Source organism: Ambystoma mexicanum, chromosome 10 (assembly GCF_040938575.1).
Source record: "Ambystoma mexicanum isolate Mex_15411 chromosome 10, UKY_AmexF1_1, whole genome shotgun sequence".
NCBI lineage: Eukaryota > Metazoa > Chordata > Amphibia > Caudata > Ambystomatidae > Ambystoma > Ambystoma mexicanum.
The window spans coordinates 827,246,957-827,273,930 of record NC_090932.1 but is presented as its reverse complement, the minus strand read 5'-3'; the positions used below and the strand labels follow the sequence as shown (position 1 = coordinate 827,273,930).

Sequence of the window (26,974 nt, the reverse complement as noted above, 5' to 3'; positions counted from 1 at the left end):
AAGGTCTGGAGGCGACCCAGTGGAAATGTAAGGATTTAAGACACCTCACGCTAACCGGTTCAAGGGAAGCCAGGCAGACACAGTACCTTGAAAGTGAAGAGACAGCTCTGGCGGGGGCAGTTGTTCCTGGTGGTGGATGCAAGTCGGGGCTTTGCCAGAAGAAGAGATGATCTCGTCGTAGAGGAAAGTTGAAGATCGTTACACCACCAGGGAAGAGACCAGCCGCGGAGTGCTCAGTCACAAGGCACCACCTTTCGGTCGCGGTACAGTGGTTAGTGGCTATCCGGTTGCCGGGGTGCTCAGCACAGGCAATTCAACCACTAGACGTCCTGGAAGCGAAGAAAAAGCAAGGGACTGGTTGTTCCCACCAGTCAAAGGGAAGAAGACTCTCCAGCAGGGAGATCTCCTCTGTCGTTGGGAAGTGGTGAGTCAGTTCAGCAGGGCTCCACCGGTGGTGTCGTCGTTGCAGGTCGGCTCAGCTTCTTCCTCGTCGGATTCTTAGGTCCTGTGGCGACTTCTGAAGTTCCAGTCCCCAAAGCCTTGCTTTTATGCAGAAAACCCCCATTCATTCAGCCTAGCTGTCAATCACACATGCTAAGTGGTGAGCGGGACGGCTCACCACTTGGGCCAATCACACCAGAGTGCGACTTGAGTTGGCAAGGCAACTCAGTCCAGGGTGCCTAAACCCCCTCCTACACCCCCTGTCGTACCCAGACAGAATGGCACCACTCTGGAGGGCTTCTGTGCAGAAGCCCGCCAAAAGTGGAACAAAGGGCGCAACCTTTGGTTTGGAGTTACAGAGGCGAACACATACGCCATTTAAAAACCGAGTTCTGGCAGAAAATACCAACCGGTGAATTCATTTTAATTTAATAAACCGGCGGTATGACCGAGGCTACATAGAAAAAGTATTAGCCTCGAACATTGGGAAAATCCCATAGGAATATATTTGTGGTCGAATATAAAAAGTAGTATCCACTGCCACCAGCCAAAACTCAACGAGGGGGGATGGGACAGTGCCCCCTCGAACAACAGACCCAGGGGTAATCGAATTGCCCCTACCAGTACGTCCACAATAGGATGGTTTGTATTGGTTCTGTTAGTATATTTAGGTCTAGTAAAGCCAATGGTGACTTTACATGCCCTGGGAGACAGTAGTCAGTCCCAGGGTATGGAGTCTATGGTGGGGGTCACCTAGGACACCCCAGTGTTACGGCACGGAGGGTGCTGTGTAACACACATAGCAAAACACGTGAGACCCTATGGAGTAAAAGACCCCATAGCCCATAGAACACATTAACATTCAAAGAAATACCACAAATCATGTCCAAGAGTGGGAGAAAAAGAGTCTCACTCTTGGCAGGATGAAAAAAACAAACTCCAGAAATCCAGCAAAGCTGGTGGGGGACTCACTAGGTTAGGAAATTCAGCCTAAACAGAGAATTCTCCCTAACAGGATGAGAGATCCAAAGTGAAGAATCAATGCAATGCTCTAATAGGCTTGCTTGTTTTATATTCCTGATATTGTATCTGTAACCTCTAAACTTTATATCTCAAGCCCAGTGTCTGGGACAGCGAAGGAGTTACTAATGAAAGGTCCCACATTTTACCCATGGAAGCTTAAATTACTGCAGAGACCAGAATGGTGAATGTTCTAACAATATTTGTTCAAAGTTCACCAAATCAGTCATGCCCCTGGGGAAGGAAATGGGTATCTGTGATCTGATGTTTAATCCCGGAAACACCCATTGAGTTGCGCTGAAAATATTGAGCAAAATAGGTCAATGTCATGATCACCAGCAGATTGGAATTTGTTAATTTAGTTTCTTGCCCTCTCCACATTTTTGATTGGGGATTTTCATTTTTGATTGCAGGCTATAGGCCTCCTCTACCCATGTAAATATGTTAGCAAAGTCCCATGACCAAGATAAGAGCTGCGTGATTACTTGGTCACATGGCTGGACTGAAGCAACATTCCATAAAGAGGCATCATCTTCCCTTTCTCTATAATAAGGACATTGGACATTTTTTTTGCTTTTTGCAAGTCTCTTGTGGATGGAGAGCAATACTTTAGAAATCCCATGCTACAGTGGTACATAGCTTTGAATAGTCAGGTCTTCAGTCTACCAGTGGAAACAAATCTGGCAGGTAAACCTCAAAATATCTAAAAGAAACCCAAGAGTTTAATTCCTTGAAGGCAGGGCCACTGTCTCTAGGTGCTATACTGCAAACACAGAATAACCTGTAAGGTGGAATTATAGAAACTGAGCACTGGTGTAAATGCACTTAGCACATTGATAAACATTACCCACTGCTAAAACATATTATTTAAATGCATCTTTGTACCTGGGCAAATGGTTACGACTAGGCCTAACATTGGGTCCCATGAAGAGTTGTGTGGTATTCCAGCCGTAAATTAACTGAATACTGCCCAAATGAATTACTGTTGCCAGTCAGCATTTTGTGGAGTTTATCTAAGTTTAATTCACATGACATATGCAGAAGATTGAGAAAAACAAGAATGCAATACAGGAGTAACTACTGCTTTCTTGGTCTGTAAAATATGTGTCACTGCCTAGGTATGTATGAGGTATAAAAGTGTACAAACACCCCCCTATTGGCAGACAAACACACACACACCATTTCTCAGTAATACCCCTTTATTTCTCTGTCTTTCACACACACACACTCACATAAACTCATATGGCAAAACACACATCCCTTTGTTCCCAAATGTTTGCTGGCAAAATATTCTTAAGCAGAGTTCATTGATTTAAATGTAGAACTTATCTTTGATTTTATTGAGGGGTTCCCACCTACCACTTTTCCACTTCATCTATCTCCCCTTCCTTACATATCCTAGCCCGGTTGGCCCCGAAATTTAAAAGAAAACCATTAATGATTGTGTTAATAAAATGCATGTTCAACTTTCAAGAGATCTTTTGCTCCTTTTTGTTTATTTTTTTTTTTCAGTCTTAGAAAAAACCCTCAACCGGAAATGTCAAATTAATTTAATGTCAACAGTACATGAATTATGTTCATGCTTTGCGATTCCTTCTCAATGATCACTGCAAAATCTTGGCCCTGTCACCGGGCACTTCCTGACCTTCCATGCTTTTCCCTGTTTCCCTTCTTACTTCATTCTCACATCAGGTTGGGATGGATAGAGAAAGTTAGTTGAGCAAAATTATTAAATTTGATGTTGGGAAGCGTATTGCAAATATAGATTGTAGATATATTTGTAACATAAAAATACATTTTGTTAATCCATTTGAACTTTTCACAGGATTTGTGTGAGAAGCGTGGCTGCTGTTGGAGTCCGTTTAGTGAAACCTATGCACCCTGGTGCTTTTTCCCAACAAATCATGGATATGAAGTTGTTGGCGGTCAGAAGAAAACAAAGTCAGGTATAGTACAATTTTCTGTCTCCTATATATTGTTTTGAAGCAGCTCCCCAAACAGATAGAACATTAACAAGCATTCCTTTTAATATTTTAGGGTTTGAAGCGCAGCTACAAAGACTATCTGCACCCACAATATTTGGAGAGGATATTAACAATGTCTTATTTTCAGCTGAAATGCAGACACAAAACCGTTTCCGGTTCAAGGTAAGCCACTTTTTTTCAATGTGTTTTTCTAAAAATATTGTGTGGATACATTGCTGTTGTTTTTAATATGCCTTACATCTGACCTATGTATAAAATGGGTTGAAGCAAGGGTTAGTGATGTATGTCTACATTCCAGAACGTAGACAGCGGTGTACGGTTGGGTGATATGATGTTATAATTATCCCATTTTTAATTTCCCACCCAAAAGTGCTGACCAGGCATGCAATGGCTAATTGATATGCAGAACCCCAATGTAGTAAAACACTCCTATATGTTTCACATAGTAATTTAGGGGAGAGAATGCGGTAGATGAGATGGGGTTAGAGATAGTGAGAAGAAATTAAAGTACTTCTCATTTTCTGAATAATAACTAGGAAAGACTGCACATATTAACCAGCCTGCATAAAGCAACAAAAAATACATAACAAAACATAGCCATGCAAAGTATAAATACTACACCCAGCCTTCTATTCACTCTTTTTACATCAAGTTTTCTCAAAATCAATCCCAGATCAACTTCTCTATGATAGTTGAAGCAAATGTGTACACTGAATGGCGTAAAATTTGGATAACAGGAAAACAGAAGTAAAACCTGTCAGGTTTGGACTATTATTTGCTAACATGAAGTTCATCAGGGGCCGGATTACAGAATCTTTGCACCGGTGCAAGTGCAAAGTTGCACTGTATTAACACTATGGCAACATTTTCCCTATTTTTAAAAACACTGCAACATATTTGAAAACCATTACACCATGACAAGTGCAGTTTGGCATGGTATAAGCACCAGTGCAGAAATTGCCATAGTAAAAAAACAATATATTTTCAATGCATTTTTGCACCATGGGAAAGTTTGTCCTAGTGCTATTGCGTATTAGCACGAGGGCCCACTTTGCCCTGATGCAAAAATGCAGTCAAAATATATGGTTTTTGGACTAGGGCAATTTTTGCCCTGGTGCTCATAACATGACAAACTTCACTTGCAATGGTGCAATGGTTTTCAAATATTTCCCAATGTTTTTAAAAATAGAGCAATCATTGCCCTAGGGCTAATACTGTGCAACTTTGCACTTGCATCGGTGCAAGGTTGCTGTACTCTAGGCCCCTGAATGGCAAACTGGTCTCATTATTTGGCCGTCTATAGAAGAAAAAAAATCCTGTTGGCTCAAGCGTGGTTTGTATATTTTACCATGGATTTTAAAAGTGATTTGCATTGTTTAAACTGACTTACAGCCCTAAATATATTGGTTTACATTAATTCTACAAACTATAGTTCACTCTACTATTCCCTCTTTTCAATTAACTCTGCGAATTTAAATCAGTGAAAAGACCAGCATCACAATTACACCATTAAAATAAATTATACAAAAAAAAACATGAATGGACACATTAATATGGAAAACTAGCACTATGAACTTTAAATAAAGTATTTACTCAGAATGGCAGCATTACATTATTAAATGTGATCATGTGTTACAAATACCTGCTCAACTAGCTCTGATTTTTTTTTAAATATATGTCCAATCGTTTACAGATTACTGACCCTAACAACAAACGATTTGAGGTTCCCCATAACAATGTAAAACCCTTCATCGGAGATGCAGCTACAAACACTAACTATGTTCTTCAGCTCACTGAAAAACCATTCGGCATCAAAGTGAGCAGAAGATCTAATTCAAGAATTCTGTAAGTCTTTTTATTTTTTCTATAGAACGCCAGTGAGATAAAGGAAGGACAACGTCACCTAGAACATGTAGCATACGAGTTGCAAGAAAATCAGTTAGGATTTACTCATAGGCTTTTTCTGTCCTGTCCCTTGGAGAGCACAAGTGCAATAAGATTTCTGCATGGCTTCTGTTTACTGAAAACATATAGAATATGTGTGCATCAATGAAAGGAACGGTTATTTGATACAAGAAAGTTATTTTTAATGTCATGGTATGTTGTTTTATATGATATTTAGACAGCTCCTAACTGCCATTGTCACCAGCCTTCTAGCACATTGATGTGGCAGGGAGTTTCACAGATCATAGTCTTCATGTGTGTATTTGATAAGCATTTCATTGCACAGGGGGAAAGGGACATTACTTGATACTGTGCATTTATGATTGCAGGCACATCATGTATGCCTGATACGTTTAGTTCTGTAATAATGTATTTTAGCAGTCGTATGTTTTGGGTGCACGTTACTCTGTGATTTGCTGTGTCAGTGACTATGTGATTTTTGGCATGAGAACCACATTAGGCATGGGACTCAGTCAACCAATGTAGTTTTCACTGCACTATACGGTGGAGTGATCAGTGTGTTTATATACATATATCTAGCCCTAGAGAAACTGATTGCATTGGAGGGCTCTTCCATGATAGGCTAGAGACTACTTTACGTGTATATTTGGTAAACATCCCTGCTAAACTGTATATGCTGTGCCACTTGACCGCTGTGCCAAACTCAGCCAAACTCAGCCTTTCATCCTTCCGAGGTCGATAAATGAGCACCACACACCGTGGGTAATAATAAGCAGCGCTCAGGTACCTGAGGGTTCATAGCGCTATATAAAGCCAAATTATTATTATTATTATTATTATTATTATTATTATTATTATTATTATTATTATTATTATTATTATTATTATTATTATTATTATTATATTGCATGTTAACATTGCCTTTATCATATATTAAATGCTACATCAGTTTATATTTAACAATGCGGGCAAATTACAATGTTGTGGCCACAATTACAAGTGCTGTAACATTATATTTACCAGCTTAGTTGGGTACCTGGTGCAGTGTGATGTTCTATGTCAGTGAATATGTAATAGTAAGTAAAGAAAATTCCCCCTTCTGCAACGTTGTGCTTGATGTTGCAACCACACATTTTTATGTTTAGTTAAACTGTATGCCAAAAGTGGTGTGCATATTAAATATTATTAATTTATTGCGTTTAAGAAGAACACCTTCCATCAATCAGGCATTTTAAATGCAATTGAACGAGAATGCCCCAAACCATTGTCACACTATTTAACTAGCGGATTATTGTGTGTTTTCAATTCTCTTCAGGCACAACCATGCAACTATTGGGTATTTGTGTTTCTCACTAGCTTTGAGGTCATACCAATGATACATAAAGCGCTCTATAAATGCCAAGTAACATAACATAACTAGTACAAATACACAAGTCATTGTCTGAGGGGCTGCCATACCATTGCACATCTCAACCCTCTGGCCAGAATGACCTGCTCTCATCAGCCCCACCTAAAACTCTGCCAATATGTGACTTCTGGAACAACTGAATTTGGCTTAGAGCTTAGAGAACTAATATTTGGATGCTGCAATAATTGGCATAGCAAACAGTGTGTATATATACAATGATACATCATTAGAGCAATTGACTCACAGTCTGCATATTGGGAACATGTACTATGTGACAAGGGCTATATATTTGTGATTACCCATAGATATGCATTCACATAGGACTGACATTACATGGCAGTGCATATCTTTTATACAATTCGACTATACAGTATACAATGTGAATATAATACATTGCAACTACATCAAGATATAAGGGCATTGCAGACCAACTGTACAATGATCATAACTTTTGCCCATAGCTAAAGTCTACCTAAAAGCAGAAACACACACTTTTTTCCAAATGTTACATTTTACTAAGGCAATGGTTTTTGTATACATATCTGTCTGGGGTCAGTAGTAAACCAAGACTAGCGGTGCTGAAACTGCTCAAAATATGCCTCGTGGGAAATTCAAGCTTTTCTGGGTGTGTTCAACTCACCCAACAGGATTTCCACAGAATCCCAGGAGATTTGAATCCTGTTGTGGATCTGAAAGTGGGGTTGGAGTTCCACCATGCACTTGCAATGCCTAAGACTTGAGAGGGACATTCCACTTTACAATCAAAGGTCATGATCCTTTTAAAAATAGGTTTGAGGTCCTTTTTCGTTTTTGTTTTGCTGTCAAGTTAGGAATGGACATGCTAGGCTCACAGGTGGGTTGCTTGTGGCACATATGGAAGTGCATTTGTGAGATTAGAAGAGTGTAGGAGTGTTAGTTGTTTGAGGTGTTATTGGTGTTTGTTGAAGCCTTATGATTTGCATGTTGTCAGTTTGTGTGTGTTCTGTAGGCTCCCTTGCAAATCCTACCCTTGTATCTACCACCCTTTGGAAAAAGTAAAACATACAACAATAAACAAGCTCAATGAGTACATTCCTCTGCTTTCTTTGTGTAACCCCATGTGTTAGTGAAACTAGGATGTCTTCATGAGCTGTGGTCAGACATCTCCCTTTCATTTGCTTTTTTCAATATCCCTTTCTATCTTGTGATTCTTGTGAGAATTCATTTGCTGGTCTTTGTCTCATGGTGTATGGTTTGGACTTTGAGGCATTAGGTATATTTATGTTTTATATAGTGGGATATTAGGTAACATGTCCTTTTATACGGAGAAAGTGCAGTGGAAGATGATGATGATGATGATCTGGTACTCATTAAACTCATTGTCAGATATTGGGGACTCAGCCAGTGGAGAAGACAGAGCTCAAGAAGCGGGGACGGTGGGTATTGAGAGAATGCATGAGGTAGAGTGCCAATATTTGAGGTGATTAAATGAATAGTTAAGGAGGGGGTCACATTGCTTGAGAAAGGGGGAACCAGCAGTTGAGGAGTGGAAGACAGAGCCTGAGCAGGGGACAGGTGCCCAGTTAAAGCACCTAATAATATGTGCAGATGTTCTGGGACACGCAAGTCATCTGACCCTTTTGAAGGTAACTGCTTATGAACCAGGCCACCACACAATGGAGTAAAGGAGCAAGCAGGGCATTTGCTTGGGTTTGCTTATTCTCATGGCATCGCCAACATTAGCTCCATTGTCAGCTAACACAAAGCCAAATTGTAAACCTTGAGGAGTGAGCCAATGGGCCACACATTCCTTTTTTTCCCTCTGAAAAATCAAATATCCTGTAGGCCCTGCCAACAGACCCTTCGAAGCACAACGTGGCCTACTGGCCAATTATATTTGTGTGGCTGTTGTCCTGCTCTGTATTGATGAGAGGTATGGGGAAAGGTGACAGGGTATCAGTTGATGGTCATGACCATTGTTAGATGGAGTTTCTAATCCATAAAATGGCCAAGTGCCATTTCCACAGCTACGACAACATGGTCATAGAGGTGTGTTACTTGAAGTTTGTGTGACGTAGGGCCAACTTGGAATTTCCAAGCAGGGATCAATGAGATCCAGGAGACATCTGAAACCACTGTTTTTGACAAAGAATTAGGGTAATAAATCTATAGCCTACATTACACACATGTTGTTATTGCATATTTTGAGTATGCATGTCATTTGTGATATTTTGTGACATGGTCAAAACCATCCACAGTGGAGGTCTGGTGAATTGAAGGGGAAATAATATGTCTGTATACCATGGATCTTCAGGCAAAAATTGTGTTCTGGAATTGAGCAAATGTGTGAACAACTAAGATTTTCCTATGTAGTGGTGTGGAACAGTAGCAGAAATGTGCTCCTCACCTTCATTTGAGTTGTGCTTGTTTTTTTGAACATTTATATTATGCTGTTTCATGTGTTCCCACAAGGAAAACGTGTTCAATTGGGTATCCACCCTCCATTGAAAGATAATTTTCATGCAGAGATAGCAGGTGGCAAGAGGAGCATATTGTTTTTCCAATGTAAAATACTCTCCTGATTTTTAGATAGGGCTGGGATAAGCCCTTAGGCGGTAAGGGTTTACCGGTACCGGTAAGGGCACCGGTACCGGTAAACCCTTACCGCCTTACTACGAGGTCCCTTTGCGGGTCCTCCCTTAACGCCTGGTTTTTCCAGGCGTTAAGGACGGGACCCGCAAAGGGACCTCAGAGCTAATTACGGTACCGCAATTTGCGGTACCGTAATTAGCACCTTCCCCATTCCCATTATGCCCTATGGGGCAAAAATGGGAATGGGGAAGGGTAAATGGGGATTGGGGAATTACCACCCCCGCTCACCTTGGAGTAGGGCGGTAATTCCGCCATCCACCAAGGCGGACTCGGTACGGTACCGGCGGCAACCATGGCGCTAGTAGCGCCATGGTTACCGCCTACCGTGTAATGAGGCCCTATGTTCTTGGGATAAGCTTGGTGTACTGATAATTTGCTGATGCGTGGGCGCAGTTGTCTGTGGAGACAGTGCTTCTGATGTGACTGACTGCAAAGGTGTTCTAGCATTAGGGCCTCATCACGAGTTTGGCGGTAACCCTTAAATCCGGCGGTCGCGCTATTACCGCCGGATTTAAGGGTCCCCCAAATCAGGGCTTCGGCAGATTTCTCCCCAGCTCTGAGCTCGGGGGAAATCCGCCGAAAATTCACGCCATTACTGCCGGCGGGAAATCCACCGGCGGTAAGAGGGTGAAAATTCCCCATTGAGCCCAATGGGGAATGGGGCATTCCCGAATGGGCTTAGTGGGAAATGGGGAATTCCATTACAGCCAAACCCGCCGGCGCGGTAGGGCTAATACTGCCGGCGGTAATACCACCAGCGTTACCGCCCAACTCATGATGAGGACCTTGCAGGCTGTTTATGGAAAACCCTGTACACTGGTACAGGCGGAGTGTCTGAGAATTGCTTCTTGTGCACACTGCTTGTACTAGACATATGCATCAATTTGCCAATGAATGCACATATTCTTATATTTCTGAGTCATTGCAGTGGAGCTGTAGCATCAAACTAGATGTTTCTTAGTTTATATCTAAAGTCTGTAAATAGAGTATAAAGTATGCCGTTGTCTTCATTGTCATCTGTTTCCAGGGAATTCTGAGGTGGATGCTTCACTTCTTTCATACATGTTAATTTAAATCACACACCCCTTAAATAAATGCACATGGGGTACTTAGTGCTTTGGCCTTCCCATATGCTTAGTAAATACATGTGGAGTGCTTAGTGAGTTTGCCTTCTCCTATACATAGTACATGCATATGGTATTCTCAGTGGTTTGGCTTTCTCCTACTCCTCAAAAATGTATGTGGGGTCCCAGTGCGTTGCCCTTTTCCTGAACCCTGAACATGAAAGTAGGATTCACAGTGATTTGGAAGTCTACAAAACATAGCACATGTAAAAGTGTTTCTTTGTGCTTTGGTCTTCTCTAACACCCAGTAAATGCACACGTGCTTCTCAGGGCTTTCGCCTTCTCCTCCGCATTCAACATTCCCAGGGGTTCTCAGTGCTGTAGCACTTTCCTACTCCTAATAAGTGCATGTGGGTTTTTTGGTGCTTTAGCCTGATGCTATGCCTGCAAATTGAATGTGGGGTTCTTGACGCTTTGGCCTTATCCTATGCCTAGTAAATGCATGCTGGGTTCTCAATGTACTCCCCTCCTTCTATGCTGTGTAATCGCACATGGTGTTCTTATTGATTTGGCCATCTGTTCTGCATAGTAAAAGCATGTGGGAGTTTTCAGTACTATGGCTTTCTACCACAACTACAAAATGAATGTGGGTTGTGCTGCCCCTCCATCCACAACTCACAATCACCACCTATTCCCAAACCATGTGCCCACAAAAACCCCAAACAATGTAATCCTAATTTCCATAACTCTACCAAGGTCCTAATATCAATGTTAATGCACTCCAACCTATCTAGTCTACAAATCCCTTCCCTAGTAAGCCCAGGCCACTTCTGCCTTTTTCAAATGCCAATACTTTCCTGAGATTCTCTCCCCTGTATTTGTATTGAAGTGAGGTCAAACCCAGTAGAACCGCATAACTCGAATCCCAGGAGAAATCTGCAAAATGCAACCTTTGTGAACCCATGGAAATTCGAAATGTTGCCCAAACTGTCCCACTTATACTTAGCCAAGACTCTCCCAGATTAATGTACCAGCAAGACATGCATGGTCTTCACTGATGGAGATGGCACCCACCCACTGTTTATTGAATGGTGTCACCCACTGTTTATTGAATGGTGTATACATTTGCAAAAAGCCTGAATATTATACTTGTCTTAGACATTGGAGCCAAAATCAGATAAGATCCTATAGGTCATCTGACTTTTTTTCTTAATGTTTAAGGAAATAGATAAACTACACTACCAAAATGCAAAACAGTACCCCAGGTTTCTGCCAAAAAGCTAGTGATTCCTATTCAAATGCGTGAGGGATGCTCCTATTATTAAATCAATTAGGTCTTTGTATGATAGGCCCAGAAACCGAACTGTTAAAACAATGCAAGGAAGCAATAATGGAGTGCACATTTTGCAAGGAAAACATGTTTTAATACATGCAAATTACAGCCAAGGGGTCAGTACGCTCCATAGAACTAAAAACTGAAAACGCTCTCGATCTGCCCACATTGAGTTACAGTATTTAAAGACAAAAAACACAAAATTAGAATACGTTAGAAATATCAAGAACATGTCAATCCCAGGTTCCCTATTGGCTCCCACCTATAGAGAACTCTCACCACAATATACGTAAGTAATCCCCCATTGGTTAGTACATTACATGTGACCATCCTAAGTGCAACACCCTGTAAATTACCTAATTGTGCTGCAAGCAGGGAAAAGGTCATCTTGATTGGCTAATAGTATTTACTAAAACGGAATATCCTCATTGGTCAAAACAAGTCTATGTAACGTCTGATGTGCAGTCCCATCAAAACGACCCAATCATGTAGTGAGTGGGAACAGAGAAGTCAGAAAATTAGACACAGCAATATCCTCTCCGATGAGCTCAGATAATGTGCCAATTGCAGGCAGTTCTCCGGGCTTGTACTAGTTTAATTGTTCAACACTTTATGCAACTGCCATTTTGAAACATGTTGCTATACCTAGCACACATTTGTTTGGTCACAATCCCCTTGTGACGCTTTGGCAATGGCTTTGTTCATACCAAAAAATGTCCTTTGCAACTATTGTATTGTATCGATTGTTGAGAACACAAATTGGTATTCTACATTTCACTAAATGCTCCTGAGAACAGCTAAGCCCTGCAAAAATAACTGATATGTGTGCTGCACCTCACCCTTCCGCTACGGACCTTGGCATGCCGAACACTCGCTGGGCGAAGCAGGCATACATTTTAATTAAACAGAAATGCAGAGGCTCAGAACTGTGCCCTAGTGCCCTAAGAAAAGAAATCTACACACTGTGACAGGGCATAGTTCAAAATGGCAGGACCTTGGCTAATGTGGCAAGAGACACTTATGCTAATGGAAACCAGTAACAACATCTTCGCTGCCCCTCATTGCACCATCTGCTTGGTAGACTAGTACTCTCTAAAGTTTAGCAAAACTAAAGCAAAACTGAATCCCACTTGAAAATGACCTGAAACACTGCGACAAATGACAGAATGACAGAAACACTCAACATTACCACATCTCTATGCTAATAGAACATTCACAGCTTGTATTTCCATACATGTTTAGGGCATTGCACCTGCATCTCAACATCTTCCTGGTTTCCATCTGTGGTATTTGTCTATTTTTACATTTATAACAGAGCAACAAACTCTCAGGAAACAGGGCGCTAGTTCCAGTAAGTGCAGAAGACAACCTTAAAATGCAAGACCACGCAAAAAGAGTTACAAAATGTGATGGTTCATCACATGCATATAGTCTGGCACAGCTATGCCTCATGGTGCAGGGGGTTGCATGAGGTATACAGACAACATCAGGTAGATGCATAATCTGGCAAAGCCACGCCTCATGGTGTGGGGGTCTACTTCAGGTGTGGGGAAGATATTGATATTGATATAGATATTTTATTTCTATTGCGCTCGTACACAAGTGTTTCAGACCATGACAAGGCAAGGGAGGGGAAAAGGGGAGAACAAAACAATGATCTTACTAGGCCTAGTGACATTGAGAACGTGCAAGTTCATGGAAGAGGGAGAGGGGAAAAGCGCATGCAAGTGGGGAGAAGTTGAAAGTGCAGAGCAAAGGAGAAACAGATAAATCATAATAAATAATAAAGCCAACAAACAGTGGTAGGGCAGCCAGCAATTGGCAAGTGCAGGGTAGGTCTGATAATTGCAGGAAGAAAAAGGGGGGTCCGTATGGTTACAGATACAGACCCCAGTGCAAGGGGTGGCCCGGAGGCAGTGCGCAAGGGTGGCAGGGTGAGCAGGTACCTGGGCCCGGAGGACATAGGGTGGCCAGGTGCACAGTGCCAAGAGAGAACAGATCAGCAGGGGAGAGAGGGAGAGGGGGAGCGAAGGCAAAAGCAAAGAGGAAGGTGTTCAGGTGCTTCCGGAATTGGAAATGGTTGTCCTCAAGTTTTAGAGTGGCGGGGAGGATATCAGGTAATATTATCCCCATACATATGGTCGCCATAAATAATATCGCCGGGAAAAGGTTGCAGCGATATTATATGAGTGACCATATATATGGGGACAGAGGCAAAAAAGAAAACAATTTTTTGGGGCTTGCAGGGGTGTCCCCCGGAAGTTCCATGCAATAATGTCGCCACAAAAAACGGCCATTTTACGGTGAGATTTTTGCATGGCGAGATTTTTGTGGCAACATTATTACATGGAACCGCGGGGAGGCTGTTCCAGAGGTAGGCCCCAGCCGAAGACAGAGATCTACCCCCAGCTTGTTTCTTTGAAAAACAACTGACCCTGAGGGAGTTAAAGGTAGAGGAGCGAAGAACTGGAGAGGGGAGGTATTTGCAGAGGGATAGCTGAAGGTATTTTGGACCCAGGCCCCAGAAAGCCTTATGGACAATGCAGAGGGTTTTGAATTTACTCCTTCCATTCACTGGGATTCAATGGAGAGATTTCAAAGTTGGAGAGATACGATCCCAGGGCTTGAGGCCAAGGACAATTCTCACAGTCCTGTTCTGGATTAGTTGCAGAGGGCAGAGAGTAGAGGCAGTTAGATTTAGAAAGAGGCTGTTATAATAGTCCAACTTAGAGAGAACCAGAGCTTGGGAGACCATGTTCTTCTTGGGGAAGGAGAGGAAAGGCAGAGTACCTATGAGGAGGTGCAGTAGGAAGTTTGACTTTTTCGAGACATCAGAGTCTTGGGCAGAGAAGGAAAGTGTGGAGTCAAAGATGACCCAGAGTTTCTTAGCCTCACAGGTAGGGGTAGGAGGAGAGCCAAGGGAGGCCGGCAAGAGAGTGAGGGGAAAGGATGGTGATAGTGTGCTGATGAGGAGGATCTCCATCTTGCTGGCATTCAGACAAAGATCGTTTGCGGCACACCAATCTTGAATGCTCTTCTCGACCTCAAAAACCAGATGGATCAGATCAGAGAAAATGGGAAACCGGCCCTCCTCCTTCTTGACCTGTCTGCGGCTTTTGATTTAGTCGACCATAATACCCTGTGCCACCATCTCATCTCCTCTGCCCACTTCTCCCCAAAAGCCACAAAATGGATCGCCTTCTTCCGGGAAGGTAGGGCCATGAGAATATTCTTGGAGACGGCCAACGCTGTTCCTGCACCCATGCCATGCAGAGTCCCACAAGGCTCCTGATTATTTATTTATTTATTTACTTATTTATTTATTTATTTATTTAAATTTATATAGCGCGCAAGCAGCCCAGGGGCATTGAGGCGCTGTTACTTGCAATAACTTAGTTACATGGTACATATGATAGCGATTGTTGACACATTATGAGTAGTACAGGAAATCATACTGTTGTTACAAATATTGCATTTGGGCGTAAATTACAAACCTAAATGATAAGTATTTGTGCTGATGTGTCGGTCCTTATGTGAAGAGGGTAGTTTTCAGTGTTTTTGCGGAAGGTGGTGAGGGAGTCCTCGCCACGGATGGTGGGAGGTAGGGCATTCCAGAGGGTGGGCGCGAGGTAGGGGAAGCTGGACCCACCCGCTTTTACTCTTTTTACTAGTGGCACAGAGAGCATGTTGGTGTACGGGGATCTGGTTGGCCTGGTGGTGGAGACAGGGTGGATCCTTTGAGAAAGGTAGGCAGGAGCAGTGAAGTGAATGCACTTGTGGGTCAGTGTCAGGGCTTTGAATACAATCCTTTCCTTTATTGGGAGCCAGTGGGCTAGTTTTCTGGCTTCAGAGATGTGTTCTCTTTTAGCAATGCCTTGGGCTGCCCGGAGAGCATTGTTCTGTATTACTTGTAGTCTCACTAAGTTTTTGTTGGAGGTTCCTAGAAAGAGTACATTGCAGTAGTCTAGCCTGGAGCCGGTGATGGCTCTGGCTATGTTGGTGCAGTTCTCTTTGGATAGAAATGGCCTTATTGCGTTGATAAGTTTAGCATGATATGCAGCTGCGGATGCTATTGCGTTGACTTGTCTATCCATGGATAGGCTGGAGTCCAGGTAGACTCCCAGAGTTTTGACAGAATCAGAGATCGGGATTTTAATGGAGTCAATGGTGAAGTGGCTAAATTGGACATCTCTTCGATATACTTGGCTCCGCTGGCATCGCATACACCAACTATGCCGACAACACCCAGATATTTCCCCCGCTCACAGTCAACTACACAGATGATTCTCATACCCTCAACAATGTCTACTGCACCACCCAGGAATGGATGGCGGCTAACCACCTGTGCCTGAACGGAGATAACACTGAGCTCCTATTAGTTGGCACACCTGCTCACCGAAAAAACCTCAGTGCCCAATAAACAGATTTTAATATTGAGGACACCACGGTCCCAGTATCTGACTCAGTAAAAACACTGCATATCTACCTCAACGCCTCCCTCTCAATGACCAGGCAAGTGAGCGCCATCGCCACCTCAGCTGCTTATGCCACCAAAAGTCTCATTGCTGCAAGAACCTTCCTCTCCACAGTAAATTGCCTCACAATTGCCAGATCGGTCATAGGTACCAAACTCGGCTGCTGCAATGTGCTGTTCATCGGCACCTCAACTAAAAACCTAGACAGGCTTCAGATCATACAAAATAATGCACTAAGGGCAACACTCAACATTCTCAGAAAAGATCACATCTCCGCTGCCAGGAGAGCCGGCCACTGGCTACCCATACGTGAACGTATCCTCCTTAAAATACTCTCAAATACCCAAATTTGCTTGTTCAACTCTGCACCACCATACCTCTCCATGTAAATCTCAGAACCTCAACTAGCCAGACCCGACAGAACCGCATATACCCATTGCCTGCTCCAACACAAAGTCAAAAGAGCCACAGTTGGTGGCACTAGTTTCACCTTCATTGCTGCTAAAGAATAGAACTCCCTGCCCCCAGCCCTAAGAGCCGAATCCTCCTACTGGGCTTTCAGAAAATCCCTCAAAACGTTTCTCTTCACATAGAAAGTCTTCTGATCATGCACCTTTCCTGAGAATGTCTGTAAAACCTGTAGGTAACTGGCTGTCACAGTGCCTCGATGCCCACAGGCCGCTTGTGTGCTTTATAAAGGAAATAAATAAATGCCATGCATAAATTATCATGTCTCATTTGAATTTATATTTTTGTGGTTTTGTGTTTTCTTATACTTTAATACGTAGGCCCTTTTCAGGTTAGATGGAGACCTGTATAACTCAGCCCCTCATGTAATAACTGCGTTTTTGCAATTTCCACATGGATGTCCTCCGATACTCTGAAGCCTAATTCTGACAATTTAGAGGCCATGCTAGTTGGGGACACCCATTTGCTATTGCTAAAATCCTTTTATCCTTCCTCAATCTCAGCCTGTCCTCCTCCTGTCACCTTAGTCCACAATCTTGGTTTCCACTTGACCATGCTCTGTCTCTTCCACATCAGTACAGTATCTTCTTCTTGCTTCTTTCAATGCTGCCTTCTTAGCCAGATCTCACCCTCCAGGCACCCTGGCTATCCATGGTGACAGCTTTGGTTCAATCCTGCGCTGAGTATGGACATACGCTTTATCTCTTGAGTTTAGTGTATCCTCACAATTTAGAATGTGACTACTCATCTGGTGAGGGGTAAGGTAAAGGTGTCATCATGTTACATTTGTTCATGCTAAAATATATTTGCTTCCCACATGTATACATAGCTGCTCTGTGACCCTTTTCCCTGCACCCCATTATCTCTATTCCTCTGATCAAAATGCTCTTTCCAATCTGTTCACTAATCTTGTTCCACTTCGATATCGTTGCTCTTCTCATCAGATTATTTTCATGATTCCCAATTGTGCCAATAAACCACATCGTTGGTGTACCGGTGCTTTACCAAAAAACATATGACAATAAATATGCTTTAAGGTTTTCAGTGTCTGAAAGGCTAGTCTGATTTGAGGGATGTCTCCAATCTGTGGGTAAGAGGATAACACATTTGCTTTGGCAGTAGTCTACAAGCTAATGAGGCATAAGAAGACCAAACAGCGTTTAAGCACTTCCTGACCGTGTTTTACAGTACATCTCACTATTGTGTACATTGATGGTTGGTGCATGGATGATTGCGTTTTATAGTCTATGCGGCTAAGTAGGGATTGTATAAGGTTACCCCATCCAAGTCTTTCAAAATCACATGTCCCCCGTACACGACATTTACACATTATGTAAAATGCATTGTTACACATTTTTCAGACATAAGATTGTAGGTACATTGATGCCATGCGTTTATAAGCATGTGCCTCTATTGCAGGGAAAAGCACCACATCATAATAATTACAATACTAATGTTTTACAGTGAAAACATGGCGCCAGTCTAATTGTAAATAACAACTTTGTGTTTTTGTACCAACATATGTGTTTTCAATTATTCAGGTTCGATACTACAATTGGCCCTCTTCAGTATGCAAATCAATATTTGCAGCTCTCTATCAAACTTCCCAGCAGCAACATCTATGGTCTAGGAGAGCATGTACATAAACAGTTCCGTCACGATGTCAACTGGAAAACATGGCCGATCTTTACACGCGATTGGTTTCCAAATGGGGTAGGTATCAATCTACAAAAGAATTTCAAGAACAATATTATGAATTTCAAATAATTTAAAAGAACACTCCACTGTTTTACTGCTAGTAGTGTGTGTGTTTGTCTGTTATTTGTCTGTTATTTGTACCCTTACATTGATTGTGACTTTTAAATTATTCTTATACTTATATTTAAAATCTGATTCTCATTTTATACAATTAGGGCCCGATTCATGGAATATTTGCCCGGCTCAAAGTGAATTCACACTGCTCAAAAGTGACTTTGCACTGCCAAAACAAACCCTGATTCATTGAACCATGCAAAGTGTATTTTTGCCATGCAAAGTCCGGGCAAAGTCAGCGCATAGTACTTTTTGCACTACAAAATAACTTTGCCCAGACTTTGTATTTCAAAAATCCACTTTGCTCGGGTCCATGAATCAGGGTTTGTATCGGCAGTGCAAAATCACTTTTCAGCAGTGCAAATTCGCTTTGAACTGGGCACATATTCCATGAATCAGTCCCTAAGTGTATAAAATTGTTTTTTACACTATCGGCCATGGCAGAAACATTGACCTGAAAAAGATCTTGTTTCTGGAGACATTATTTTTCTCCCACACTGCAACATTTACACCAAATGCTCTATCTATGGAGTGTGTTTATATAATAATACCAGTCCCAGAATCTGTTGACATTTGTGTTTACTAGGAGATAACAACATATCATTGGTATAAAAAGATGTTTTCAAACAGTAAAATCACATTAAACCTCTGTAGGGTTACTTTCATCCCAGTGTCCACTTTGTATGCCACCCAGTTGCAACTGATCAACCAAATCTGATTTCTAGATTAAACAATACGTTTCACTATTTAACAATGAGGAGTACTCGAAACTTCTTTGAATTTTTCAGACACTATGGCAATCTTTCCTTTAAGTTTGGTATCTATTTTAAAGTTTGGAATCTTTTCAAAGTCTCACAACTTTAAATTGAAATGTTTTGTTAGCATAGGAACTTGTATATGATCTGGATATGTGTTTATATATGTCCAATCGACTTCATACTACTACATACACATCTTATTTTAAATATTTGACTTGTTCTGATGTTGTTGTCTTTCTATTATCTTCTGGATTACTGTGAGCGCCTTGACTCCATAGCACCTTCAAAGAGAACGTTCTCACCTCCTCATACTACACCATTCTAAAAGGTCACTACTGACAAAATAATCCAACTACTTACACTGATCCTAGGAATGGTTGTGTTCTATGAAGTACTTTGGAGCTATTGTGGCCATGCAAGTGTGGCTTTTGTAATTGGGAATCTATGCATGGATCATGTGCTGAAATGTGCAGGTGATTGTCACATTACTTAATAGTTTAGGGATCCATGTATTAGGATGCACACCACTTCATTAACACATAGATACATATTTAACTTAATCATTTGAATTCCTCATAATTCCACATTCATCTCACTAGATACGATACACTGTAATACTTAAGTCTAAATTATTTGAAGCTTATATAAGTTAGTAAAGTTTACATTTAGATTTTTCACAATTTGGATTCAAATGAGTAGGAATGCATTTTTAAGGTGATAATATTTAAATATCATTAAAGTGCACATAGACGTTGAAAAAAAAGCATCCTGTAATGAAAAAGTTAATACCACAAGGGTCCTATTCTGGAAATGATGATAGCTACCACCAATGGAAATTTAGGAATGTGTTTGAAGGAAGACTACCACCAATTCCAGAAATTTCCAAATACTGCATTACCTAAAAAGACACTCTGGGCCTCATTACACGGATGGCGGTAAGGATTTACCGATACCGGTAAAATACCCGTACCGGTAAATCCTTACCTCCTTACTACGAGGTCCCTTTGCGGGTTGGGGGATTTAAAAACCAACCCGCAAAGGGACCCAGGGAGCTAAATACGGTACCATAATTTGCGGTACCGTAATTAGCGCCTTCCCCATTCCCATTGAGCCCTATGGGCCAAAAATGTGAATGGGGATGGGAAATGGTGGAAGGGGGAATTACCGCCCCGCCAACCTTGGAATGGGGCGGTAATTCCCCTTTCCGCCAAGGCAGTGCCGGTATTTTACCAGCATGAACCATGGCGCTAATAGCGCCATGGTTCTCCGCTGTCCGTGTAATGAGGCCCTCTGTCTCCTTAGCACCTAATTACTGAAGAATTGCGGCCATAGTTTTGACAGTGGTATACTGTCAGTGGTTAAATATAACCACCGCCAGCCCCCGACACAGAAGCTTTTTATAATGCAAAAATGATCGCCTTAGAAAGGGTCATAAACAATGTTATGTTTTACCTACTGAGAGCTGCTACAATATATAGTATATGTTGTGCTGTCACATAACACTCTTGTAATCCTGGGGAAGTTTTTCCTTTTTCCTTACAGGCCTATTCCTATACCCATAATTTATAAATATTATTTTTTCAGTCGGGTGGTATTTTACTGATGAATTACGACAGGCAATTTGTTTATAAGGTAGAACTCGTCCGGCCACCACCTTTATGGGTGATTACTTGAGACTGATGGAACTTGGTAAGTACTGGCAATGCTGCACTACCTTCTGTTCGAGTAGGGCTGAATGTGGCTAGGCCAGAAATAAAAATGTTTTGCCGGTTAACCACACAATTATAACCAAATGACAGTGTAAAGTCACTTTTCAACAGTGCAAATTCACTTTGAATTGGGCCAATATCCCATGAATCGGGCCCATAGTTTTAAAATGTGTTGGTTTTAAAATGACCTTGATGGCATACAAGTACCACTAACAATCCACGTCATACCAAAATGGATGCAATTACCATTACAAGATCAGCTCTCAGCTCATATAAAATTATGTCTTGCCAATCAGTACTGCCAAAATGCAAAGCATTTGCTGTCAAGTAAATTAATTACATAGAACATTATTTTTTTTGTTTGGGCACTACCCAACAATGTAAGTTTCCTCACTGGTGGTATTGAACTACCAAATGACAGCAAGCTTTATATTTTAACAACAGTGGACTTTGTGGCTTTGCAGAAAACAATGAAACATATGTGTTCTTCCTATCACTGGCAGTAATTACCACCAATGGAAATATGCTGTTATTTCATTTTGCCAGTAGGGCAATCTAGTACAAAACTTAAGACAAAGCCCCTCATTATGAGTTTGCCAGTATTCTGCAGTACTATCGGCGGGATACTGGCAAACTTCACTTACCATATCTGCTGCCTGGTCCCAGTATTACCGGAATATTATGGGAGGCAGAGATTCGTTAAGTTCCCATTCCCATGGAGTCCCATAAGACTCCATGGGATGGGATTTTCCGAATAATTGGCACCGTTAGTTTGCCAGTGGGGGCCTGATCTCCCAGCAGGTCCGGCCTGCTGGGAGATCTGTGGCCTCATCTGCAAACTTGAAGTGTGCCAGTCCAGAAATAATGCTGGACTGGTATTACTGCCATTTTTTCCAGACCAGCACACTTGTCCATAGAGCAGTATGGACGGCAGTGTAGTATTATACCAGTAATAATGATATTTTTAGAATGTGGCATAAGGTGTTTCATAAATAACATGTATTCCACTGGAAGTATTTTTATTTATGGTGGATCTGGCATTAGCACCCTGGAAGGAGGCACTGACCAATCAGAAGGCTTGGGCGTGGCTGTATTTTCTGTTGTCCATGTTCTGGGCAGTCTGAGTGCTGCTGGCCTGCACACTCATCCCTACTCCTCCCTGCTCCAGCCTCACCTCTAAGCACCCACGTAGATCACATATGGGTGCTGAGGGTGTGTTTAATAAAAAAATAAAAATACATCTTATTTTACACTGGTACTGTGCTTCTCTTCTCCAGTCCCTGTTCTGTGTTGATGATGTCATGGTCATCAACAGGGAAAATGGACTAGCAAAGTACTGTGCAGCACCAGAGCTACATGGTAAGATTTCTTTTTTCTTTTCTTTTTTATTTAAACACACCAGTAGTACTTGTGTATCAAATACACGATGCTAATGGCGATAACATCTTCATGGGAGGGCCAACTGTCACTGGTAACAGCCCACCCCCCTTGTTAAAGGACCCTTGCTTCAAATGGGCCTTTTCTTTGGTGGCAGGCTGTTACCAGCAGGGTTGTCCTGCACCTGAGGGTATATCACTTAATTATTTACCACATATTGTTATTATTACCCCTTGCGCATTAAAGGATTACCAGACTGGATTTGGCTTGTCTGTAGGGCAGTTGTATGGACAATAAACCAGTCGTTTCCAACAATCACAGCTTCTTTTAGAATATGACCCAATATGAAATTCTGTCAAAAGAAAATCACCTTTCACTGAGAAACCCCTTGCTTTGCTGCTGCTAGTCTGCTGTCTGGCAGATGGTACAGATTTACAACATAATGTTAGGTGCTTTGCTGCCAAAATCAGACAGTATTTTCTTTGTTGTAATTGTATTTATTGGACTGTCTCTCTGCTACATTCGGTGCAAACCACAAACAGTGAATCTGCTTACATGTTCCTGTGTTTTTGTAGGATGGTAATAACTTATACGGAGCACAAACGTTCTTTATGTGCCTGGAAGATAAGGATGGAACCGCATTTGGTGTTTTCCTGATGAACAGCAATGCCATGGGTATGACTGCAAATGGTGTTTCCACATTGTCAAGTCTTATTTAAAACGTACTTATAGTAATTATTTCACCAGAGAATGCAAAACCATAGTTTAAAAGATACGCTCACATAAACGTCCATATTAACATGTTTGCTTGCACCTGCAAACCATTCTGTTTGTGATGTTGGTTGGAGTATTTATAATTAGAACAGAATGGCGACTTATCATCAGACAGTCAGTTTTGGGAAAACCAGCCAATATCTACCAATTGACTAATTAACAAAAGAGTGCACCCTGCAATGGTACATGGTTCAACTTGGCTTCAAGCGGTACTCTTCATTGTTATAAATTACCACCTTCTCTGCGGGCATGCATTTATGAAGTCGCAATATCTCATTTGCTAGGCTTTCTTTTCTTCTTTTTTTAATAGGTTTTAAATTATTTAACACATTTACCCCAAAATGTCCAGTTTGGTTGGGCCCATGGCAGACATTTCTTTTGTAAACCTAGGTAAACCTAGGTAGACAGAGAAAGATTAATGGGCTGATTTACAACACGTTTTTACCATTGAAACATGCTTTTGTAAGTCATGCACTAATGTTTGAGTGTTGCACTAGAAAAGTATGAATACAATTAGCAAAATGTATTACAAACTCCCTGTCTTGCCTCTTAGAAATCATGTACTTGCTTGACAATCTCTGCTCAGGCAAAACACATTTTGCCTTGCATCAAAAATGAAGGCAGTGAAAATTGAATGTCTTATCTGAGTAAAACTGAATATTTGAATCTGAGCTAGTGTGCCACTTTCAAATTGCCTCTATTATTAGTTGAGGAGCATCTGCTACAATAACCTAGCCCATGGGATTTTGAATGAGGGAAAATGTATGCATACTGGAGATGCATTGTTAATGAAGCGTACAATCAGGTGCTACTAGATGTTTTGTCTGAATTTGTGGCACAGGACCTGTTTGAAGTCAATAATCCAAGATGGCCACTGTTAGGGATGCTAATTTGGTTTTTGAGCTGTAACTGCTTTTAGGGTTGTTTTTTTGTTTAAAATGTTCAAAGGAATAGAAAAGTTCATATAAGAAAGTGTTTCATATCTTTTCCATTCCTGAGGTATAGCCCCGTAAATTATTGATGGCTCATCACAAACCTTCGACTGTATGGTCACTAAATTAGAAAGTTTGAAATAATTTAAAATGTTCTCATTGAAATATACTATTTATTAAAACTACATCAGCTATTTACATTTGAAGAGAGATATTAAGGTTTTACATATCATCTTCTGAGTCCCAGAGTTAATTTGCATCATCTACAAAATCGTTACTGCAGAGCTCTTTGTCGCCACACACAGTTCTGTGCACCTTAGTAACTGAGCTTTGCATTTGCAATGCACAACACATCGTCCTTTGACGTATGCACACCATACTAGCTGTATGATTGATTGTGGTGCACATGGAAGCATACACATAGTAGGAGAATATTGATTATCTGCCTTCTCGCACCATAATTGTGATTGCTCTGGGAGATTTGGGTGTTGTTGAACAGCGCATCGCCACTCCATCACCTGGTAATTAGTCCTTAAGACGAATGGTATTAGAGAGGATTTTGTTGGTGGCAGATTTTCACTTTGCATATCTATTTATTTGAGCATCTACCAATGCAGTTGATCAATGCCAGAAATATTTGAACCTGGCGAGTAGACTTGACAAATGAAGCACTTTATCAATTGTTAATCTTCCTGCTAAAATTCTTCTAGAAATCCAAGTCTTCCCAACTGCTTCAAGGATTCAAGCAACTCTTCATTAATACATGCTTTAAAATCACTCAATGGCAAAACCTGTGCCATCATCCAAAATAAGTCCTCAAGCATGTTGGAATCTACAATAACATTACTCCTTTCTGTACAATCAGGGATTTGACTGCTTACAGGATTCTGTGGTGTACACCCTGTGGAAATGTTGCAAGACATGCCTTCAGACAGGGACTGAAGAATCTTCTGCAGTGATGCAAGTGGAGATGGTCCTGATATTTCTAATGAGCTTAGGACATTTGACTCCTCCTTCTCCTGACAGGCCACCATAACTGGATCGTGCAAAGTACCATTACCTTATGGAATATCCTTGAGGAAGTCATGTTGTCAGCAGCACAATAGACAAATCTGCCTCTGACCAACTCTGAGGGAACATAAGATCCTCCACACTCATCTATGCATTTTAGTACCTCTGTGGGTATTTGTGTGCCAAACCAAAGAACTCATGAGTAATCTTTAGAATCTCTCATGTTATGCAGGCATTAAATGATGAATGAGCTGTAAGTAGCTATGTTCATTGTGAGCCCAACTGCCACTTGCAAGGGCATTTTGCGGGTATGACGTGTGGCAGAATCGTTCACATAGGAAATTTGTCATGGTGATAGCATTTCATATAGAAACATCTTTGACAATTAATGAGCCCTGTTCATTACAGTGGTAACCCGCTTTTCCGAATCACTTTTCATATCCATCTGTCCTTGACAGCACAACTTGTAAAAAAGAACATCGTCCTTTGGAACAATATCTGCCAAATTCACTTCTTCAAAACTTCCAGTGAATTTCCATTTTTTACAAGTTAGTACAGCTCTATCTAAATGTGTAGCTCCTTCAAGAAAGGTTCTCATATTTTTCTCAATATACTCAAATTCCTCTTCTTCATGAGAGTGTAACATCTGCTGTTACTTTCAGTGAGACTCGTTGTGGTTGATTTACACCTTTGGGATTACAAAAAATAATGCCAATGCATTCAAGCTCTTCTTCTATGAAACCTTTGATTTGTTTTCATCTGACCTTCTTTTAAACCATTGCAAACTGCAATGTTTCTGTAAAGCTTTTCAATTTCCCTCATTGTTGTTATATTGCTTTCAAAGAGAAAATCACTGATTGAAGATACAAATTCAGCATTTGTTCTTTTTTAAAACAGTTAATTTGGTTGCATCTTTCTGCTTAGTGTATGCTTGTGTTGTAAGACATTCACTACATGTGTGTTTCAGCATAGCTTGTGATATGCAACTTCCCTTGCCTGAGGGTCTCCAGTATATCTGCAATCGCTAAGACCTATCTTCAACATGTCATTGTTACACAGTTCTACTGCTCGCTTCAAACTGATGCCTGCTGCATCAGTGCTAACAAATGTAATTGATTTCTTCTTTTTCCTTTATTGCAAAAGCAACATTTATTTCTGTTGTACATAGGTATTTCTGATCTTCTTCATGGCTGGAGGCCATTTTTACTCACATAACTGCTCTCCATACAATCTTTTGTTTCAATTGTGTTTGCCTTATGAGTGCATTGCTTGTAGCATTCCGAATGCCATGATGCTTTCCATGTTTCAGTTCTTCAGGTGTTAAGTAGACTTATCTTCAAGTATTCCTATTGTTGCTCCACTCTTCTCTCTTCTTAATACACTCTAAACCCTTTGCATAACATTTGGATTAACCAGGTGAGATTATTTCTTACTGTGTTGATATGAGATCCACAAAGAAAAAAAATCTGTTCTCCAATTTCTTTTTTTGGCTGATGGTGGAAGTTCTACTTTTAAATGACTTTTGATATCCGGAGGTATCAACATTGTATACAAATTGATTTTACTGGAATACAGAATCAAATTTCATGCTTCAACTCAACTTAAATAATGTATCTAATTGTCTTGCCAATGACCAGAACCTGCAACAAAATAGAATGATTTATTTTTAGAAATAATGAAAAAATACTGCAAACAGAAACTTCTAAACAATAAGAGATAACAAACTTTTTTAAGGATCTTCTTTATTCAGTTTTTATGGTGAACAAAAAAGGTCCATAGAAAATGTTTGATAGGATCACTCGGAAAGAGTTATAGGAAAAATGATGATTCATAAATTGTAGTCATCTTAGATTAATGACCTCTGCCACAAA

The 26,974-nt window shown here is 41.1% G+C and overlaps 1 protein-coding gene across 1 annotated transcript in view; it reads left to right on the top strand.

Moving 5' to 3' along the window:
• The window catches only part of SI (sucrase-isomaltase), a 1,019,699-nt gene that overhangs the window by 40,478 nt on the left and 952,247 nt on the right, over positions 1–26,974 (top strand). Inside the window, exons 3-7 of the mRNA XM_069618482.1 lie at positions 3,287–3,407; positions 3,499–3,608; positions 5,140–5,291; positions 18,272–18,443; positions 22,962–23,061. Of these exons, the coding sequence (XP_069474583.1) occupies positions 3,287–3,407; positions 3,499–3,608; positions 5,140–5,291; positions 18,272–18,443; positions 22,962–23,061 (655 nt within the window). The remainder of the gene's footprint in view (positions 1–3,286; positions 3,408–3,498; positions 3,609–5,139; positions 5,292–18,271; positions 18,444–22,961; positions 23,062–26,974) is intronic.